The sequence below is a fragment of the Coregonus lavaretus genome, assembly GCF_964263955.1.
Source record: "Coregonus lavaretus genome assembly, chromosome: 31".
Lineage (NCBI taxonomy): Eukaryota > Metazoa > Chordata > Actinopteri > Salmoniformes > Salmonidae > Coregonus > Coregonus lavaretus.
In genome coordinates, this window is record NC_140018.1 from 27,438,519 (window position 1) to 27,458,707 (window position 20,189).

Consider the following 20,189-nt stretch of genomic DNA (forward strand, 5'->3'; position numbering starts at 1 on the left):
AATTGAATCTGATCAGCCTGACTGGAATGGAGCTCACCCACTGTACATTTTAATAGTATCCACAAAACATGAAGTGTCCCTTATAATTATACACATATCAGTTATGCAGCATAGATAACAAGCTAGCTTACTAGACTGCCTAGCTAACTAGCTAGCTCACAACACTAGGCAAATTAACAGCGTTATTCCTTGCATGCGATTGGCTGTGGTCTTGGGGGCGGCCTGTCAGGCATGTTCAGGACCCTACGAACGCATTGCGATCAATGCAGCCACAGGTGATGAGTGGGTTATCGTGCATCTGAACAAATGAATGGCTGATGCGTGGTACTTTTGATTATCTCGTGATCTCCACAAAATAACTTTTATTAGGTCGTGATCACAACAAAATGATCTTGTGATCTCGACAAACAACTTTTGTTATGTAGTGATGAGATAAATAAGTCGTGATCTTGACATAACAAGGTATTTTTTATTCATATGTCCTCTCTGGACTTCCGTACTTTCAAGATAACTGGGAACTCGGAAAACAAAGCTAGGTCAAATCATGACATCAGTGATTTTCAGGTCGGAAAGTCGGAGCTCTAGAAACATGCCAGAGTTTGCGACTTGGAATTTCGAGTTGGATGACCGTTCAAAACTACTTTTCTCAGTCTGAGCTCATTTTTTCACGAGTTCCCAGTTGTCTTGAAAGCACCAATACTTCAGTCTGAGACTGCCATCATAGAGATCGCACAATTGGCCCAGCGTCGTCCAGGGTAGGGTAGGGTAGGGAATGGCCGGCAGGGATGTAGCTCAGTTGGTAGAGCATGGCGTTTGCAACGCCAGGGTTGTGGGTTCGATTCCCACGGGGGGCCAGAATGATTTTTTTTTTTTTAAAATGTATGCACTCACTAACTATAAGTCGCTCTGGATAAGAGCGTCTGCTAAATGACTTAAATGTAAACTCCAGCAACTGTGGAAAGAATCTGGATGTGCTTATGTTCTTCAGCTTTCGTATATGTTTTATGAGATACCATAACATTGAACCCCAACATTGCAGAAGCAAATGAGCTGTCAACCCCAAAACCAAGTGTCAAGGTTATTACAAACTTTATATTCCTTGTGTCTTTTAATGTAATCGCAGGCATGACATGTGTGTTCAGCCCAGAAATGGGACCTCTTGACATTGAAATGTCTGCGCCAGTCAAAATACCGCAGATACATTTCTTCATTTGTATGTAACAGTGTGAGATGGTTAGCCAGCTCTTTGGGAGAGAGGAAATCATCCACATGTATAAAGGCATCTCCAGGCACAAAGTTCTCATAGTTCTGCCTAGGTGGCCCAAGAGCAATTGGCACAGATCCAGCAGCTAGTGGGTTGTACAGCTTTTCAGTGATGTAATCTTTGTGAATTGAGTTCTCAAACGAAAGATAGAATTTACAACTGGATATTGTGTCCAGGAAGTCTTGATCATTGATGTGTTCTCCAAAGGCTTTTCCATAGGTGTGTATCTCTATGTGTTTATGCAATTCATTGTAGTACCTCGCTCTGGCATGGTCAGGGTTCCAGTTGCTCACAATCCAGCAGACCAATTTTGTTTTATTTGGCAATACGAAAGCTTCCCCCTCCTCTTGGCTGAATACAACTGACCCATACGGCACTTCAATATCTGCATCTTGCCTATAATTCAAAGTCAAATTGAAAATATTTCCAAGACCTGGGTTTTTATACGTGTGTGACGGGGACTCTAGATTCATCCACACCCACTTTTGGAAAGGTGGGCGCTGCAATGGTGGTAGATTTGATAAATCACTTTTTATGTCTCTATGGTGAAGGATGACCCCACTTGACTTATTGTATAGGTCTCGGTCAGCTGTTAAAAAACAGCCTTCAATATTGAACAGGGGGCTGCATGTGTCCAGATCATAGGACTGGCCAAAAGGCCACAGCCATAATAGAACAATGGTCTTATTATTAACCTCATTTGCTTCCAGATGTTCTTCCTTCTGAATTGGTAGTGTTGATGATGCAAGCCAATTACTTGGCCGTTTAAAATACATGAGGAAAACAGTCACAAAACAGCCTATTGCAATGATTGCAGTCACAAGTCGGTGCATTAAGCTGTTAAAAGTTGCCATCGCCATTTTTGTCCTGTAAAAAAATTAATAATGTCATTAGTTTGATTCAAAACAATGTTGATGACACTGGTTCAATAATGAAACAAACAATGCAGTAATGTACTGGTTTGGTTCAGTGCATATATTTTCTCAGGTGATATGGATTGTGTATCTTATAGCCTTTTATATCACAAAAACCTGACACTATCTAGTCACAGATGTCCAACATAGAAACAGGTCTACATATTTTAGCTTACTTATGCAAGATCACAATCAATGCATAGGCTAAGATTATGAAATAAGTAGCCTAGAGGTTGATGAATAATGACCTATAACAACTCATTTCATACATGACTAACAAATGGGAACATGGGATAGCTAGAGAAACTCAGAGGATAATCTAATCAATAGGCTGCTGATTCATTACACTACTGCTGCTTGTAGCCTACGTTTTAAAAGGCAATTTACAAACCTTGAGCATCCTGTTCATTCATCATCTATTATTGGTCTTACTGTAAATTAGGCTACCTGTTTGATGTTGACCAATAGTGCATAACGCTTTTCATATAGGCCTACACTACGCTACTCAAGCAATAGATTATGCACAATAATTAGGCTACATATCTTTAAATCTCACAGTTTACTTCAGAAGTATGTACAAGCTGCCACTGCCTATGAATAACATTCGGGCAGTTGATTCTCCTCTGGACGAGTGCCATGGCTCACTCACGTGCCCCTTCTATTTCTATAGTAGCTTCAGCATTCTATGCGTAAAAAATGTAGCCTATGCTTTGAAGACAGAAGGGTGCCTTTAATAGATTTAGAATATTGTACACATGTATATGCTGGGAATGCTGTTTTAGATCAAGAAAAAATAAAACAATGCCATGCAGCCTAGCCTAGCGGTCTTGTGAGTAGAAAGAGGGGGGCATGCAAGTCCACCTACATGCAGACGTTTAGTTTTACTTTAGAAAATAGCCTAAACATGGCCAATAGCAATATTAACATCATAGGACCTGCCCTTACCTGGCACAAACCTAAAACAGGTATACTTTCAAAATGTCAATGAACAGTGCTAATAGGCTACAATGCGATTGCTCAATTAACATAAATGACCAACAATTAACACATTAAACAATATAAAGGCAATTTGCATAAACATGGTCGTTTCTAATAATAATGAAAATAGGTGCTACCTACCCTCGAAACTTGAGAAAGCAAATAACCAGAGACGCGAAACCTGTGAGCCTTGAATTTGAGCCACGCCCACGAGTCATATCGCAGCGGAGGTGAGCAGAGCAGGGCCAGGTTGTCGAAACAGACAAACATTTCTAAATAAATGACATGATTAGGCTACCGGACTCTGGCGGCTGATCATAATAATGTTTTAAGGGATTAGAAATCACATAGTTATAGGTCAACATCATGAGTAATCGACAATTGTGTGAAGAAAATTAAGCCTAGGCCTTTTGTGTGGGGAGAAAAGGGACCGAATGTCCAGCACAGGCCTATTATTAGCCTTCTTAATTTATTTACATTAATACATTTATCAACTGAAGTGAATTCGCTTTTAATTTGGGTATCTATCTGGTTCCTCCAGGTCAGGAAAAACAACCTGTTGACTGGCATGGCTCATGTAGGCCCTATATAAACCACAGTGGTGGTGAGCAGATAGAAAGTTGGCAATTATCCCATTTAATACAATAAAAAGACAAACATCTCTAAATGACTATATGATTACCAGACCCTGGCGTTTGTTCAGTTACATTAACTAAAGCATAGGCCTAATGTTTCAAGCGATTACTGATAGCATAGTCATAGGTTAACAAGAGTAGCCTAGGCCTAAAACTAACAATTAGTCAGTTTGTGTGTGGAGAAATTGAGGGAAATGACCAACATGACTTCACAGGCATAAATAAGATCACCAATAGAGTACCACAGTATGAATCATAATACCCATAAAACCTAGCGGTCAAACAGGGAAATGGTTTTGGGTATAGTGGAATCGGTGAGGGTAACCAGAAGTGGTCTAGTGATAATTGTTTGTGTTTCCGTTGGTCAGAGGGAGAAGGCGCTCAGAGTTAAACAAATGGGGGAAAGAATTGTGAATTGTTTCGCTCTCAAGAAAAGGGCGCCATTGAAAGGAGTGATTACTGGGGTAGCAGTAAATGTAAAAGTTGACCGACTGAAGGGGAAGATTCCTGGTGTTTGTGATGCTCGTCGTTTGGTGCGACGCAAACAGGGTGGCGAGAGTGGGGAAACAGAAGTGTCATGTCTGTTATTTTGAGTTTTGAAGTTGAGTCTTTGCCTGACAAAGTGAAGTTAGGATATACAAGTTATCCTGTACGAGCTTATGTGCCGAATACATTACGATGTTACAGGTGTCAAACTTATGGGCATGTGGTTGCAGTGTGTACAAGGGAGGTTCTAAGGTGTGTAGAAGGGCATGAGACAAAGTAGTGTTATGTGCTAATTGTAGGGGTGCCCATGGGGCTGGGGATCAGAAATGTGTGAGAGAGGCAGGTTGAGGTTTGCAGGGTAAGAGTAGTGCAGTGAAGAAAGTAGAGGAAGATGGGTCAAGGGTGAGGAGTGGTGATAGCAGTAGGTTTGTACCAGTACAGAGGGATAGGCCAACAAGTGATATATGTTTCAGTAAGATTGGATTTTTAGCATTTATAGCAATGGTTATTAATTGTACTGCAGGGATGGAACGTAAGTCAAAGAAAATGGAGGTTGTGGTGGCAGCTGCAGAGTGGTATTTGGGTGTGCGAGACTTGACATCAGAAGAGTTACAGGGAGTGTTAAGTGGTGATGTCCCATCATTTCAGGTTGAGGGCATGAGGTAGGAATGAATATATTTAAATAGTGGAGTAGTGTGGTGTTAATTATTAATATTTTTGAATTTGTGAGTGTAGTGTTAGATGGTAGGGTATTTCTTTATTTTATTTTTCAAGCAAAATGTAAGGGAGTTGTACTCCAGTCTAGTAGGTGGCGGTATTGCATCAAATTGGATGCCAACCGCCGTTAAACCTCATTGAAGAAGAAGGGAAACTGTTCCAATTGTTCTTTTCCCTTAGAGGATTTTAGAAACAGTTAAAATAAGGGCTGTGTTTCGTGTAGGCTTTCCCTGGCGTGACATTTTGACGTGTAAATCTCTCTCGGACAAGGTGACTTTGATCAATATATTTGCCTGTATTTACTCCCAACTAATGAAATGCTAATTAGCTGCTAATGTGGCTATCATAAAGAACTACAAATGCCATCATGATCTGGACGAGACTGCCAAATGGAGGCAAAAGTAACTTTCTCTGGTATAACTATCTAATGTTAGCTAAATGTAGTAATGAATAAATTGGCTACATTTCTTTAAATGTACCTGTTAGCAAAGGTGCCTGCTAGAGATGACGTGCAGGAGCTTGCAGAGATTTGTAGTCTTGCATGATGTCTACTTTGATGCTAAATATCATCGAATCTGAGCATAAATAGAGCCGAATATATTGATAAGTCACCTTGTCCACGAGAGATTTACATGGTTATGAAGGGTAAACCTACACGAAACACAGCCCTTATTTTAAGTTTTTCTAAAATCCCCTATGGAAAACTGGATGGTGGAAAAATGATTGGAACCATTTCCCTGTTTGACCGCTAGGTTTTATGGGTATTATGACACCTCTACTGTGGGGGCTCTATTCATATGTTTCAACTGAAGTGAATTCAAACTTGTTGATTTATTTAAGCCTGTGTGTCATTGCATACTTTTAACTTGGGTGTCTGGTTCCTCCAGGAGAAACTGCAAATGCCTGCAAGACTTGAATAAACTCAAACTCATGTTGGAGAATATTCTGTATTCAGAATACAGAAAAGCTACAGCTTCACAGCCTGTTCCAAACAGCAACCAGGTCCCCTCTTCTTGTGAGCCTCTGTATCCATGGGGTAAGTTGCCAGAATCCTTTTCTTTTGTTTAGCAGGGCTTCTGCTGTGTAACACATCCCACTGGGCACAGACATCAATTCAACGTCTATTCCATGTTGGTTCAATGTAATTTAATTGAAATGATGTGAAAACAACATTGTTTCAACCAGTGTGTGCCCAGTGGGATGTTCCCAGTTTGATAGACACACAATCTGGGACAAGCTAGCTGTTGAAAATGAATTGGGCAACTAATAGATAGTAATCAACCTGTCACTTTGCAGTTGGTCCTTTTGTAGGTAGGAATTTGTGAAGAAATATCCACAGGGAAGTATTATTAAACAGAGATTATCACCTGGCACATGCGCAAAAACATGTAAACGCATGCAAGACTTTGGGGTAGTATATATGCATGGTGTCTTGTGCTCACGCCTTGGTGATGAACAAACAAATCGTGATAGCCAAGTCAAAACTGACTTGTTTTGAAGTCAGTTTAATAATACTTTCCTGTGGATATTTTGTCTCACATTTCCAACGGCAGAAGGATGAAATCAGCTGACAACAGGTAGAGTTCTGTGACCCATGGTTTCCCAAACTCGGTCCTGCCCGAGTTTGGAAAATGTGTAGTTTCCAAGGATGAATGTGTAGTTTCCAAGTATATAATTCACTTAAAATGTGTGTTCTTTCCTTGTTTTTTCTTACCAAGCTAAATTATCTAACATCATTGGCAAATTATTTTGCTTATTTTAACTTAAAAAAGGCTTAATAAATGTAATTCTTATTTCAATATATAAGGTAAAATATCTTGAAACATATCTTGAAATAAGATAAGTGACTTGTATTAAGCATTTTTTAGGTGAAAAAAAAATACATTTATCTGCCAATGACATCAAATAATTTAGCTTGGTAACAAAAAAACAAAAACCCCCCACTAATTTTAAGTGAATTATCGCTCAATATAAGATATTGAGATTTCACTTTTTGCATTGTGGTCTTATTTTAGGTAATGGTTACGGATATGGACCAAAGGATAGTTTTTCATTTCTGCAAAATCCCCCTTAGAGATAAGCATGGCTTTCTCATTTGAGAAGATTTCAGTGGAATGGGAATGCAGTGCTCTATAGAGCAGCTGCAGGAAAATGCCTCTGTCCTTGTAGCCTCTCTCTCTCTCTCTCTGCCCCCCCCTCTCTCTGCCCCCCCTCTCTCTGCCCCCTCTCTCTCTCCTTTCTGCTCTCCCTGATTAACCTGTGAGCCCTGCTGTGTCCAGTGTCAGCCTGCTCCATCCTCAGACAGAGCTATTTCATTTTCACTAGGATTCTTTTCATTTTCCTCTTCAAAATGGACTCCATTGGTGCCTGCAAAGAGATTAAATAACTTTTAAAGGTCGACTCAGTGATATGCCGTAGATGCAGAACGTAAACAGCATAGTGGGTCAATTTCCACAACAACTAAGAGTGCTGAAGCCTGAGGCTACACTTCTCCACTGTTTTGGTCCCCTGGCTACCACGCTGTAACAGCGTGAAGCGTATCCATGCACATATGCAGATACTGTGTGTGACTGTGTGAGAGCAAAGTCTTGCATTTCGCTCATCTCAATGGCCGTGTTCGAGAGGATCAAACCGTAATGTATCATGGGTAAATTGATCTACAAAATGATCTACAAATAATAATGAGTAGTTATTTATGATGCAAGGTTCTTTGTAGATCAGTCAGTCGGCAGTCGCCTGCACTGTCGGCTGCAATGTCGAACAAGCCCATTATATACAGTGATACTTTTAGCTGATGCCTGTACACATCGTGACGTATTTCATTATGACGTACGTGATCTCCATGCAATCTCATTCCGTTACTGGACGGAGAGCATATGGTTTCACAATGCAAGACAAGATGGAGGAGAGCCTCTCGTCAGAGATCGCATTTATTTTGGGAGATTGCAAAATATAACCTTTTCATTCAAGACAGGAGACACATATTGTTCCAGGTGATAAAAAACATGTTATGTTTAGTTACTTTTTCCTCAACTTGTTTCTCTAACTTTCTAGCATGTCAAACTAGCTTACAGAGCAGCTAGCTAGCTAAAAGCTAGGCTAGGTTGAAGACACTGTAGCTAGCGAACTCCACCTAACAATGATTAAAAAAACAAGCGTCATTACCATCACAATAAACTAAAACAGCAGGCAACAGTCATAATATAATTGGCCTAATGGCCAATGTGTATTATTTAACATTACTATTAAAATAGTACTCACTTATAGGAATGGGTAATTGTTTACAAATTGCTAGCTATCCCATAAAGCCATCGATGACATCAACCTATTGTTTCCTATGTGAAGTCTCAGTGGTGCTTTTGAAGACCAGGAAGTGTTGTTTTGGCGTATTGCCATCTTGTTTCATGGAGGAGTTTTTGGGAACATTGCATGTGCAATTTGAGCTGCTCTAGGAAGTGATGTTGCAGGCTAGCTCAGTGCTGCCCCAGCTCATTGAGTATCTCAAGTTGAAGGCCAAGCAGAGTACTGCAGGCTGCACATTTCCCCTATAACTTCTTCTATGTGCGATTTTAAAATAATTGGTTAAAGGACATACATCTGGTGAAATAGAAGTAAGTATTGGCACCATGAGTTTGTTCTAAAAATGGTGTATAACCATGAATATTGACCACGAAGATCGCCATACTCCTATTGACTATAATGCTTTCTGAAAACATTGCCTGCAGTACCCCGGTTGGCCTTGAACTTGAAATCCTCAATAAGAGGGGGCAGTGGTTCTCCCCGGACTGCACTAAAGACGATTCAGTTTGGAACATTTTTAAGTATGTGGCATCCGTTTCGCAACCGAGCCTTCAACCACAAGGGGAGCGCTGCTATACCACTCCGTTGCGGACAGTCCCCATTGAAATGAATGATATCCGGCGCATCGCAACAGACTGCTCAGATGTAATGTGAATGAGGCTTGAGTCTACCTTTAAGTACTCATATGTAGGCCTGACTGTGAAGATACTGTACATAAAGTGCCTTCAGAAAGTATACACACCCCTTGACTTTTTCCACATTTTGTTGTTACAACCTGAATTTAAAATTGATTAAATTGAGATTGTTGGTCACTGGCCTATACACAATAGCCTATAATGTCAAAGTGGAATTATGTTTTTCAAATTGTTTTTGCTAATTAATAAAAAATGGAAAGCTGAAATATCTTGATTCAATAAGTATTCAACCCCTTTGTTATGGCAAGCCTAAATATGTTCAGGAGTAAAATTTTGCTTAAGAAGTCACATAATAAGTTGCATGGACTCAATGTGTGCAATAATAGTGTTTAACCCCTGTAAGTCTAATAATTGTTTTAAGATGGCCATAAAATGTACCATTAGCCATTTTGATTTTGAATTTGACAACCCCTGTAGGTATAAAATAAAATATATATACAGTGGGGAGAACAAGTATTTGATACACTGCCGATTTTGCAGGTTTTCCTACTTACAAAGCATGTAGAGGTCTGTAATTTTTATCATAGGTACACTTCAACTGTGAGAGACGGAATCTAAAACATAAATCCAGAAAATCACATTGTATGATTTTTAAGTAATTAATTTGCATTTTATTGCATGACATAAGTATTTGATACATCAGAGAAGCAGAACTTAATATTTGGTACAGAAACCTTTGTTTGCAATTACAGAGATCATACGTTTCCTGTAGGTCTTGACCAGGTTTGCACACACTGCAGCAGGGATTTTGGCCCACTCCTCCATACAGACCTTCTCCAGATCTTTCAGGTTTCGGGGCTGTCGCTGGGCAATACGGACTTTCAGCTCCCTCCAAAGATTTTCTATTGGGTTCAGGTCTGGAGACTGGCTAGGCCACTCCAGGACCTTGAGATGCTTCTTACGGAGCCACTCCTTAGTTGCCCTGGCTGTGTGTTTCGGGTCGTTGTCATGCTGGAAGACCCAGCCACGACCCATCTTCAATGCTCTTACTGAGGGATGGAGGTTGTTGGCCAAGATCTCGCGATACATGGCCCCATCCATCCTCCCCTCAATATGATGCAGTCGTCCTGTCCCCTTTGCAGAAAAGCATCCCCAAAGAATGATGTTTCCACCTCCATGCTTCACGGTTGGGATGGTGTTCTTGGGGTTGTACTCATCCTTCTTCTTCCTCCAAACACGGCGAGTGGAGTTTAGACCAAAAAGCTCTATTTTTGTCTCATCAGACCAAATGACCTTCTCCCATTCCTCCTCTGGATCATCCAGATGGTCATTGGCAAACTTCAGACGGGCCTGGACATGCGCTGGCTTGAGCAGGGGGACCTTGCGTGCGCTGCAGGATTTTAATCCATGACGGCGTAGTGTGTTACTAATGGTTTTCTTTGAGACTGAGGTCCCAGCTCTCTTCAGGTCATTGACCATGTCCTGCTGTGTAGTTCTGGGCTGATCCCTCACCTTCCTCATGATCATTGATGAGGTGACAAGGTGAGGTCTTGCATTGAGCCCCAGACCGAGGGTGATTGACCGTCATCTTGAACTTCTCCTACTTAGCTAGTTCATTTTCTAGCTTCACGTTAACGTTCCATCAGTTAGCAAGATAGCTAGCAATCAATCAATATCCATTGTTGTGCTTAGCGATTTAGCTAGCCAACAATGGATTTAGCTAGCCAAATAGCTAGGACTGTAGTTATAGATAGCTATTTTGCACTAGCCAGCTTGCATTACCTCTGCACTGTGTCAGCAAACTGTGCTCTCTGAAAATCCGCTGCCAGACGTCTGATTTCTTCCCAGGCGGCTGCCATTGTATTTGTTGTCTTCTAAAACTGTTCAATTGTATAACTGTTTTAGTACAGCTTTGCACGGAGGTAAACTTCAGCTTTATGACTATATTGCCACTACTAGCTAAACCATGTTGTGTAAAGTACAGCAAGGAGGCTAGTGATCCACAAAATCCACACGTCAACATACTACGGAAAGCATGTGAGTCCAAAAAACGCCACCATTTATTCCACCCCTTTTTCCCGCCACACCTCCTCCTTCCTCACTCGTGACGTCACGGAATTCAATAAAACATCATCATCATCATCTGACAACTGAACACAATTCACACAAAAAACACAATTCTAGTTTGTGAATTTCACTGATTCACACACATTTATTATCAAGCTCAGTTGGTAGAGCATGGCGTTTGCAACGCCAGGGTTGTGGGTTCGATTCCTACGGGGGTATGAAAAATAAAAAAATAATGTATGCACTCACTAACTGTAAATCGCTCTGGATAAGAGCGTCTGCTAAATGACTAAAATGTAAATGTAATAATGGCCTAATTTCATAAAAACTGCTTGAGAGCAGGAAATGCAAGCTTTCTACAAATGGTTTGATCATCCACTGTTGTAAATTGCTCACTGGAAACCAGTGTTAGAAATTGCGTAATTCAAATCTGGTATTGGAATAAGAGAACATAATCAAGAGATATTCAATCCAAGCTAAATTTATTATATGCAAAATGTATGTATGATAAGTATGATGGTTCGTATACGGGCTCACTGAAATACCACGCAGGGCAGACAGAGAACTAAACCATTGTTTACAGGTTCTTTCTCAAATACTCTGACAGAGAGTTCCCACCTCTTCTGTTGGCCAATCAGAGTAAAGGACTGAGTGTGGTTTAGACTTTACTCAGCCAATCCGTTGGCGCACGGGTTAGTCCCAACCCCTTGGCGCTCCACCCCTTGGCGCTCCACCGTTCCCAGGCATAAGTTGCTATCATAATAACCTGTAGAGTCAGCACCCAAAAGACACCCTTCCAATCTGTACTCTATGTACCTACGTTCAAGGACGGTTTCACAGACAACAAAGAGAGAGTGTTCGTATCTGTAAGAAATACAAGTCTTATCTGTCCTACCCCCTAACGTTCCTTACATGAATCACAGCCTGTTATGTGAAACAATTTATATCAGTATAGTACAAACCTATGCTTATCATAAATGCATTCATTCTAAGTTATTCATCACATACAGATCCAATTATGAGAAAAATAGAACCCAACAATCCCCCTTTTCACACCCACTAGGGTGTGAACCCAAAATAAGAAAACACAGGATGTCAGTCATTAAAATACAATACAAACAAAAAGAATCACACTTTTATTAAGAGGCAATAATGATACTGAAAAATAAAAACCCTCAGTCCTTCCATCTACACCCAACTTGCAAACGGTTGGCTACCAGTCACCCAGGAACTTCAAACCTTCACATAAGGAAAGACAAACATTCACAATGGTTAGCTTGATTAATAAAGCATAAAACACAAACAGGGAAGTACATTTTGGCCCCCTTTAGACACCCTCTAGGGTGTCACTCCTCCAAGTCTGGTAGGTCATATCCTTCATTCCTTAGGTCGGAGTCCGGGATTGGGCCGTATCTCACCATCTGTTTGGAAACCACCTTCTCCATCTCCTTTTCTCACCAACCCTCAGACACAGGGAATAAGACAACATCCACAAAGAACAAGTATACCCATAGAAGCTATAACTTCACCCAGAATAGTTACAACAATAGTTTTCCATTTACCAAATATGTTATCAAACCAACCGTTTATGGAGCTATCAATACCAGAGTTCTCAACCAGTTCGTTCGTCAGCGTGGTCACTCCCTGAAGCGCTTTGGTCACGGACCCGTCCGGTGCTGTGTTGTTGGAGATGAAAGTACAGCACAGAGATCCAAACAGAACACAAACCCCGTCCCGCTCAGCCAAAAGCATATCTAAAGCTATTCTATTCTGCCATGTCATTAAGCTAGTTGCCACTGTCTGCTCAGCTAATCCCTTTATTGCATCACGAGTGTGGTTTATAAATCTTTTGCTGGTTATATTAAATATAATTTATCCAATCTACATTTTTATTAATTGTTGACCACCAGAAAATACTTGATTCAAACCCAGCTGCGATCTGATTCCTAGCTTTGAATTGTTCTGGAACCCCTCGAGGTACTCCTATCCCATCAATATATATATATCCTTTCATCAAAGGATCCCGGGAGGAGGTCCTACTTTCTATGTGACAACTCACCAGTCTCTGACACGTTTGATTGTTTGCGTATGTAGGTGAGTTCACAATCAGTTATCACCACACAACCATCAGATGTCAGCACGGGCCTGGTTTTGGATCCTAAAATCCTCTGGCTGCAACAAAGAGGAGAGATTAGTCATGGTCTCTTTAGTTGTGATATTCTCTGTGTGGGAGCAGGAGCTAAGATGCCCTACCCTGTATCCTATCTTATTAGTCCTAGAAAAACAATAAGAATCCCCTGTGACTTCAAACGCAGGCAACCTAGGTCGGAATGACTTTGTTATCGGGGGATACAGATAGTTCAAGTTACTACAAGACTCTTTCACCACATTCCCAGGTGGCTTGCATGGAGGATAAACCTGACAGAGAGTTAAAGCCTGTCAAGGGGAACGGAGTAGTTGTTAACCTTGGTTTGGCTGTCCTACAGGCATAACAGTCCTCTTTAGACCGTATACTGAATCCATTCCAACCACAGGTTAAAATCTATTTACTCCGTCTCCATCTGTACTACTTCCTTCAGGTCTATAGTTTGCACTGTCTCACTACCTCCCTCAGAGAGGTTTACTCTATAGGGTGCCCCAGTTGAAGAGGATATCTCACTTGTCAGGTCTGTAATCTGTTTTAGCATAATTCAGACTTTCAGACAGTACCTACCCTTATATGGGTCGCACTGCCATTTCTGATAATTCCCTACTTTCACAATACTACACCTGTCCCTAAACTGTGTATGGAGATTGACATATCCCCCCCCCCCCCGCTTGGTATAAGCAACTACATAGTCCCAGGATGTACATGGTGACATACATATGGTGATGTCCTTCCCTAAAGTCCCTAGTACTTCCCCTTTCCCTACGTCTAGCTGTCTCCTATGCCTTATCAACTTGTGTTAGGTTAACTACTACTTCTGGCTGATCAGGAGGGTCTGTGTGTGTTAGGAATATGGCCCCCACAATCAGACAGCTACCTACCGTCGGGAGACCTGTGAATCCCCACCCTCGCCCTGAGAACATGTCAGACGCCAGAGGCCAACCCATTGCTTCACCTTCTATCGAACTCACACAGGGATGATCAGACAGGGTAAGGGAATCTTCGTTAAGGAGCCAACCCCCGAGCCCTAGTGGTGATCGGTTCTTTCTCCTAACTCTGTGTTTGTTCGTCAGGTGTAGCTGGGTTTACCTTTTTGCAGTGAGTGACATGCACCCAGATGGATCTCTCAGCTATTCTGCTGGCAAAGGCAGTACTTGGTAGGGCCCTTCCCGCCAGGCCTGCTTCAGTCTCCTGGTTAGATAGAGTGGGTCACCTTCTCCTTTAGTTCACCTGTGGGGCACAAAACCTCTGACATACAGGTGTGGTTAATAAATTATCTTCACACATACATGTTCAGCTCTCAATTTCTAATCTTTTTTTTTTTTTAAGTATTTTGTCCTCTCCTTCATATATAGTTATTATTTAATCCTACCTATCACCCTTGACCTGCTGAAAACCCCCCAAAATTGAAACAACAAGGCTTTATAAACATCATACTAGGTGTGTTGTTTTTTGTTTGAAAAACCCAATTTGAAAAATAACAACCACAAATAGCCAGGCCTCACTTAATTTGGTAGCTCACTTTTATGACCTAAATACTGCCTAACTTCACTACTGCTCCCCTAGCCCTGGGCAACATTCCAACGAGATGAGCTAATCTCTTTCTCCTGGTTATAATCTAAAAATGGGAGTACACACAAAACATGATACAGATATCCCCAGTCTTAACCCATCAATAATTGTTTGTATCAATCTAATTCCTCATAACTAATCCATAAAACCACTCCAAATTCCTCGAGTATACAATTATTATTTAATTGATTACCCTAACTCTGCTACATGTGATCTCATCTCAAATGATCCATTATCAATTATTTGTTCAACCCCCTAGGAAAATCTGTCTTCCCTTGCTCCTTCGGGGAAATCGCATGGGGACCTTATAACATATTTTCATAGACCTTTCTAGAATACTTCTATTTAAGCTATCTAATTCAACCTTTCACATTTCTCAATCCACATAGTAATCTAGGTATATAGCCCCACTGCGAAAGCTTTACTCACTGTCCCTACCTGTTTCGAACCAGGAACCCTTTACATACATCGCCAGGCACTCCACACCATCTACGATGCTCTCAAAGTAACTACTCCCAGTTCATAGAGCAAGTGACGTCACCAAATGAAAATCGCAGTAGCTTTCACCTCAGCAAAAAACTCTCTCTCCCTTCACCCATTCCCTATTGAATAAGTTAGTTTTTCTATTTAACCCCAAAACACGCTACAAATAGTCCATTCAACATTACCAAACTAAATACTCAGTAGCATCCGGTCACCACCCACACCAGCCGTTGACTTCGCCTCATGCCACCGAAATGCCAAATAAACCATAATAGTTCAATGGAGCCCCCTATTGGTTCTCCACTATTGATACATTACTTCCATAACCACATTAGTTATGGTCCGATTACCCATTAAACCTTATCACATGATCAAACAACGCCACAACCTTAAACTCATATGGGGCGGCAGGCAGCTTAGTGATCAATAGCGCCGCGCCAACAACCGAGAGGTCACCGGTTCCAATCCCCGAGCCGACCAGGCGAAAAATCTGCCGATGTGCCCTCGAGCAAGGCACTCAACCCCAATCGCTCCTGCAAGTCGCTCTGGACAAGAGCGTCTGCCAAATCACCAAAAATGCAAATGTAAATATTCTCTACTTTCTCACCCATGACGTACGTCTACGTTCGGGTGAGCAAGTTTAGAACATCCCTCGTCAGAAACCCACATGCACCTCTCAAATAATCACCCCGTGGTGTTCCCAGCCAACTCCCAGTCTTTCCTGGCTCCAAAAGCCACACTTTCGCTCTCTCCAGCCCCTCCCCTCTCAACTCTCTCTTCCCTCTCCAGCGGGAGTAGGCTTTGAGGAGCTATTTCTCGTTTTAGTGTTTCCAATATTCTGTCGTTATTTAAGGTACTTTAGTCTATTTATTTAAATCAAATCATTCCCACCTAATTAGTTAAAGTTGGTGCACGTTTATATTTCAACGATAAACCAAATTATTTCAGTCTAATTGTTTAACCAGTATTTTGCAGGGTCAAACATCAAACGTTACATCAAATAATCAACAAAAAAGCCTCAACCCAAGCACCTAAAACCAGTATTATGCTATGTCTAACACCATACGCCACAGTTCAATCATATCAGCTCAAACGTTTCAGTTCAGTCACACAATTCATCACTTTAGCTTTATGTTCCTAATTGTTATTAACGGGTTATATGGTTTAACATTTACATTTTACATTTTAGTCATTTAGCAGACGCTCTTATCCAGAGCGACTTACAGGAGCAATTAGGGTTAAGTGCCTTGCTCAAGGGCACATTTACGTCATTTAGCAGACGCTCTTATCCAGAGCGACTTACAAATTGGTGCATTCACCCTATAGCCAGTGGGATAACCACTTTCCAATTTTTTTTTGGGGGGGGTAGAAGGATTACTTTATCCTATCCCAGGTATTCCTTAAAGAGGTGGGGTTTCAAATGTCTCCGGAAGGTGGTGAGTGACTCCGCTGTCCTGGCGTCGTGAGGGAGCTTGTTCCACCATTGGGGTGCCAGAGCAGCGAACAGTTTTGACTGGGCTGAGCGGGAACTATGCTTCCGCAGAGGAAGGGGAGCCAGCAGGCCAGAGGTGGATGAATGCAATGCCCTCGTTTGGGTGTAGGGACTGATCAGAACCTGAAGGTACAGAGGTGCCGTTCCCCTCACTGCTCCATAGGCAAGCACCATGGTCTTAAGCAACCACAAACCCAACAGTTATCCCCAAATTATACAGTTTGGACAGGCACAGACGTCTTTGATTCCCAATTAGTTTTCTATCAAGGTATACTGGTTTATCATTCACACTCTCATGCATACGTCACCCCGTCTTAAAGAATTGTAAGTGTCTCCTTTGAACCTAGTCATATCTAGTCTGAACTGATATGTGCCATAGCGTCGTACTGCCTATCTATTTAAAGTACCTCCTATGGGTGTCTTTTGTTAATGTTTGCACAATTTAAACTTTATTTCCTAATTGTAATTCTCATTATTTACTGTTTTAAAATATTGTTTGTATTCTCTGCCAAAATGGTACACAGTTATTACACAGTTAAACGTAGTATACAGTTATCACACAGCAAAAATAGTACACAGTTATCACACTCACTCACAATACACAGTCATAATCCTATCACACAGTCATAAATGACACACTTACACTCGACACACAATCGTAATTCTTTGTCACACAACTAAAGTTTCTTAGCACACACAGATAACAAAGGTATACAATGGGGCACACAGCCTCCTCTACTATGGGGCACACAGCCTCCTCTACTATGGGGCACACAGCCACCTCTACTATGGGGCACACAGCCACCTCTACTATGGGGCACACAGCCACTTCTACTATGGGTCACACAGCCACCTCTACTATGGGACACACAGCCACCTCTACTATGGGGCACACAGCCACCTCTACTATGGGGCACACAGCCACCTCTACTATGGGGCACACAGCCACCTCTACTATGGGGCACACAGCCACCTCTACTATGGGGCACACAGCCACCTCTACTATGAGGCACACAGCCACCTCTACTATTCCATGGGTTTAACCATCAGAATTATCAAACATTTGCATAGTATATTATGAAATCGAAATAGTATACTGTAATCGTTATTTATAGTACAATAGGGTTCACTTACATCAAACAGGTGTTTCACAAAATTAATTTGGATAAAACCAATATGCAGAACTTTAGTTATATAAACCATAGGTGTCTGCTTACCTGTGTTTTTAGAAGCCCGGGCACTTTGTGAAACACACAGTTCGACGACAGCGATGTCCAATAGGCTGGATGAATCCCAGCGAAGTTCCGCTACCAGATCACAGTCGGAGGTCACCAATTGTTAGAAATTGCGTAATTCAAATCTGGTATTGGAATAAGAGAAAACATAATCAAGAGATATTCAATCCAAGCTAAATTTATTATATGCAAAATGTATGTATTATAAGTATGATGGTTCGTATACGGGCTCACTGAAATACCACGCAGGGCAGACAGAGAACTAAACCATTGTTTACAGGTTCTTTCTCAAATACTCTGACAGAGAGTTCCCACCTCTTCTGTTGGCCAATCAGAGTAAAGGACTGAGTGTGGTTTAGACTTTACTCAGCCAATCCGTTGGCGCACGGGTTAGTCCCAACCCCTTGGCGCTCCACCCCTTGGCGCTCCACCGTTCCCAGGCATAAGTTGCTATCATAATAACCTGTAGAGTCAGCACCCAAAAGACACCCTTCCAATCTGTACTCTATGTACCTACGTTCAAGGACGGTTTCACAGACAACAAAGAGAGAGTGTTCGTATCTGTAAGAAATACAAGTCTTATCTGTCCTACCCCCTAACGTTCCTTACATGAATCACAGCCTGTTATGTGAAACAATTTATATCAGTATAGTACAAACATATGCTTATCATTAATGCATTCCTTCTAAGTTATTCATCACATACAGATCCAATTATGAGAAAAATAGAACCCAACACCAGCCTACAAACAAATTGGCTTATTGAAAGACGAAATGAATGAACCCTTTGAGCAACCCTTTTTGGTTCCAGGTAGAATCCTTTTGGTTGCAGGTAGAACTCTTTTGGTTCCATGTGGAACCCTTTCCACAGAGAGTTATACCCGGAACCAAAGAGGGTTCTCCCTGGAACCAAAAAAAGGGTTATCCTATGGGGACAGCCGAACCGAAGAACCCTTTTGGAACAATTTTTTCTAAGAGTGTACAGAAGAGATTACAAGGATGGAAATTCTGCTGAAAAACATGTTGGCAGTTTTCTTAACATCAGGCACGTGCACAGAAATAGGTCTACCTGTGCCTGAGCACATTGCCCTCCCACTCGCCAAGTGTCTTTTTGTGTGGTATAATATACTTGGTCGTAAAGTTCGCCACCCCCACCCCGTCCGTCGGTCGGTTGCACCCTACTTTTTATAGTCTATGGTTGCGCATGTTGGTCTGCCCTGGAGCTCGTGCACGATAGGTTGCGCCTGTTTCGCGGTCTGCCCACAGAGATAGCGTGCACCCGGTATCAAACATGCTTGTTTTTAGATGTGTGAGTGTGTGTAGGAAAAAACTACCTATTTTAAATATCAACAGTACTGCAGCTATCATTTGATTAACACTTGATTTACATCATTTTGCAGACGCTCTTATCCAGAGCGACTTACAGTTAGTGAGTGCATCATTTTTTTTCATACTGGCCCCCCGTGAGAATCGAACCCACAACCCTGGCGTTGCAAGCGCCATGCTCTACCAACTGAGCTACACGGGGCCTCATCATCACTATTCTGTATGTCTGGTTGGCTGATACGCGCAGCAGAGAGAGAGGCAGAAAGACAGATGAGCAGCAGAGAGAGGCAAGAAACTGGATTCTTCCGCTGCTCTATTGGTGCTTTCATACGGAAGTCCAGAGAGGTCATATTAATAAAACATATATATTTGGAGATCACAACTTAATTATCTCATGATCACTACATAACAAAAGTCTTACATGTGAAACAGCCCACAAGGCAGAATCGTGATTTATGCCTGCCAAGACTAGAGCTCACCCACTCTGGGTTATATGCATCAGTCTATAAAGCGTTGACAGCTGATCTGCCTGCAATGAGCTTTACCTATGAAACAGCACACAAGGCAGCATCCTTATTTCTGAGCCTCTGAGGCTGAAATTGAATCTGATCAGCCTGACTGGAATGGAGCTCACCCACTGTACATTTTAATAGTATCCACAAAACATGAAGTGTCCCTTATAATTATACACATATCAGTTATGCAGCATAGATAACAAGCTAGCTTACTAGACTGCCTAGCTAACTAGCTAGCTCACAACACTAGGCAAATTAACAGCGTTATTTCTTGCATGCGATTGGCTGTGGTCTTGGGGGCGGCCTGTCAGGCATGTTCAGGACCCTACGAACGCATTGCGATCAATGCAGCCACAGGTGATGAGTGGGTTATCGTGCATCTGAACAAATGAATGGCTGATGCGTGGTACTTTTGATTATCTCGT

The 20,189-nt window shown here is 41.7% G+C and overlaps 1 protein-coding gene across 1 annotated transcript; it reads right to left on the reverse strand.

Annotated features, from left to right (window-relative positions):
* Window positions 1-1,053: 1,053 nt before the first annotated feature.
* On the reverse strand, window positions 1,054-2,124 carry LOC311106643 (4-galactosyl-N-acetylglucosaminide 3-alpha-L-fucosyltransferase 9-like; the record flags this gene model as incomplete). Its single annotated transcript, XM_084149033.1, has 1 exon — window positions 1,054-2,124. One exon carries the CDS (start codon window positions 2,122-2,124, stop codon window positions 1,054-1,056), a length of 1,071 nt encoding a protein of 356 aa, XP_084005159.1.
* Window positions 2,125-20,189: the final 18,065 nt, after the last annotated feature.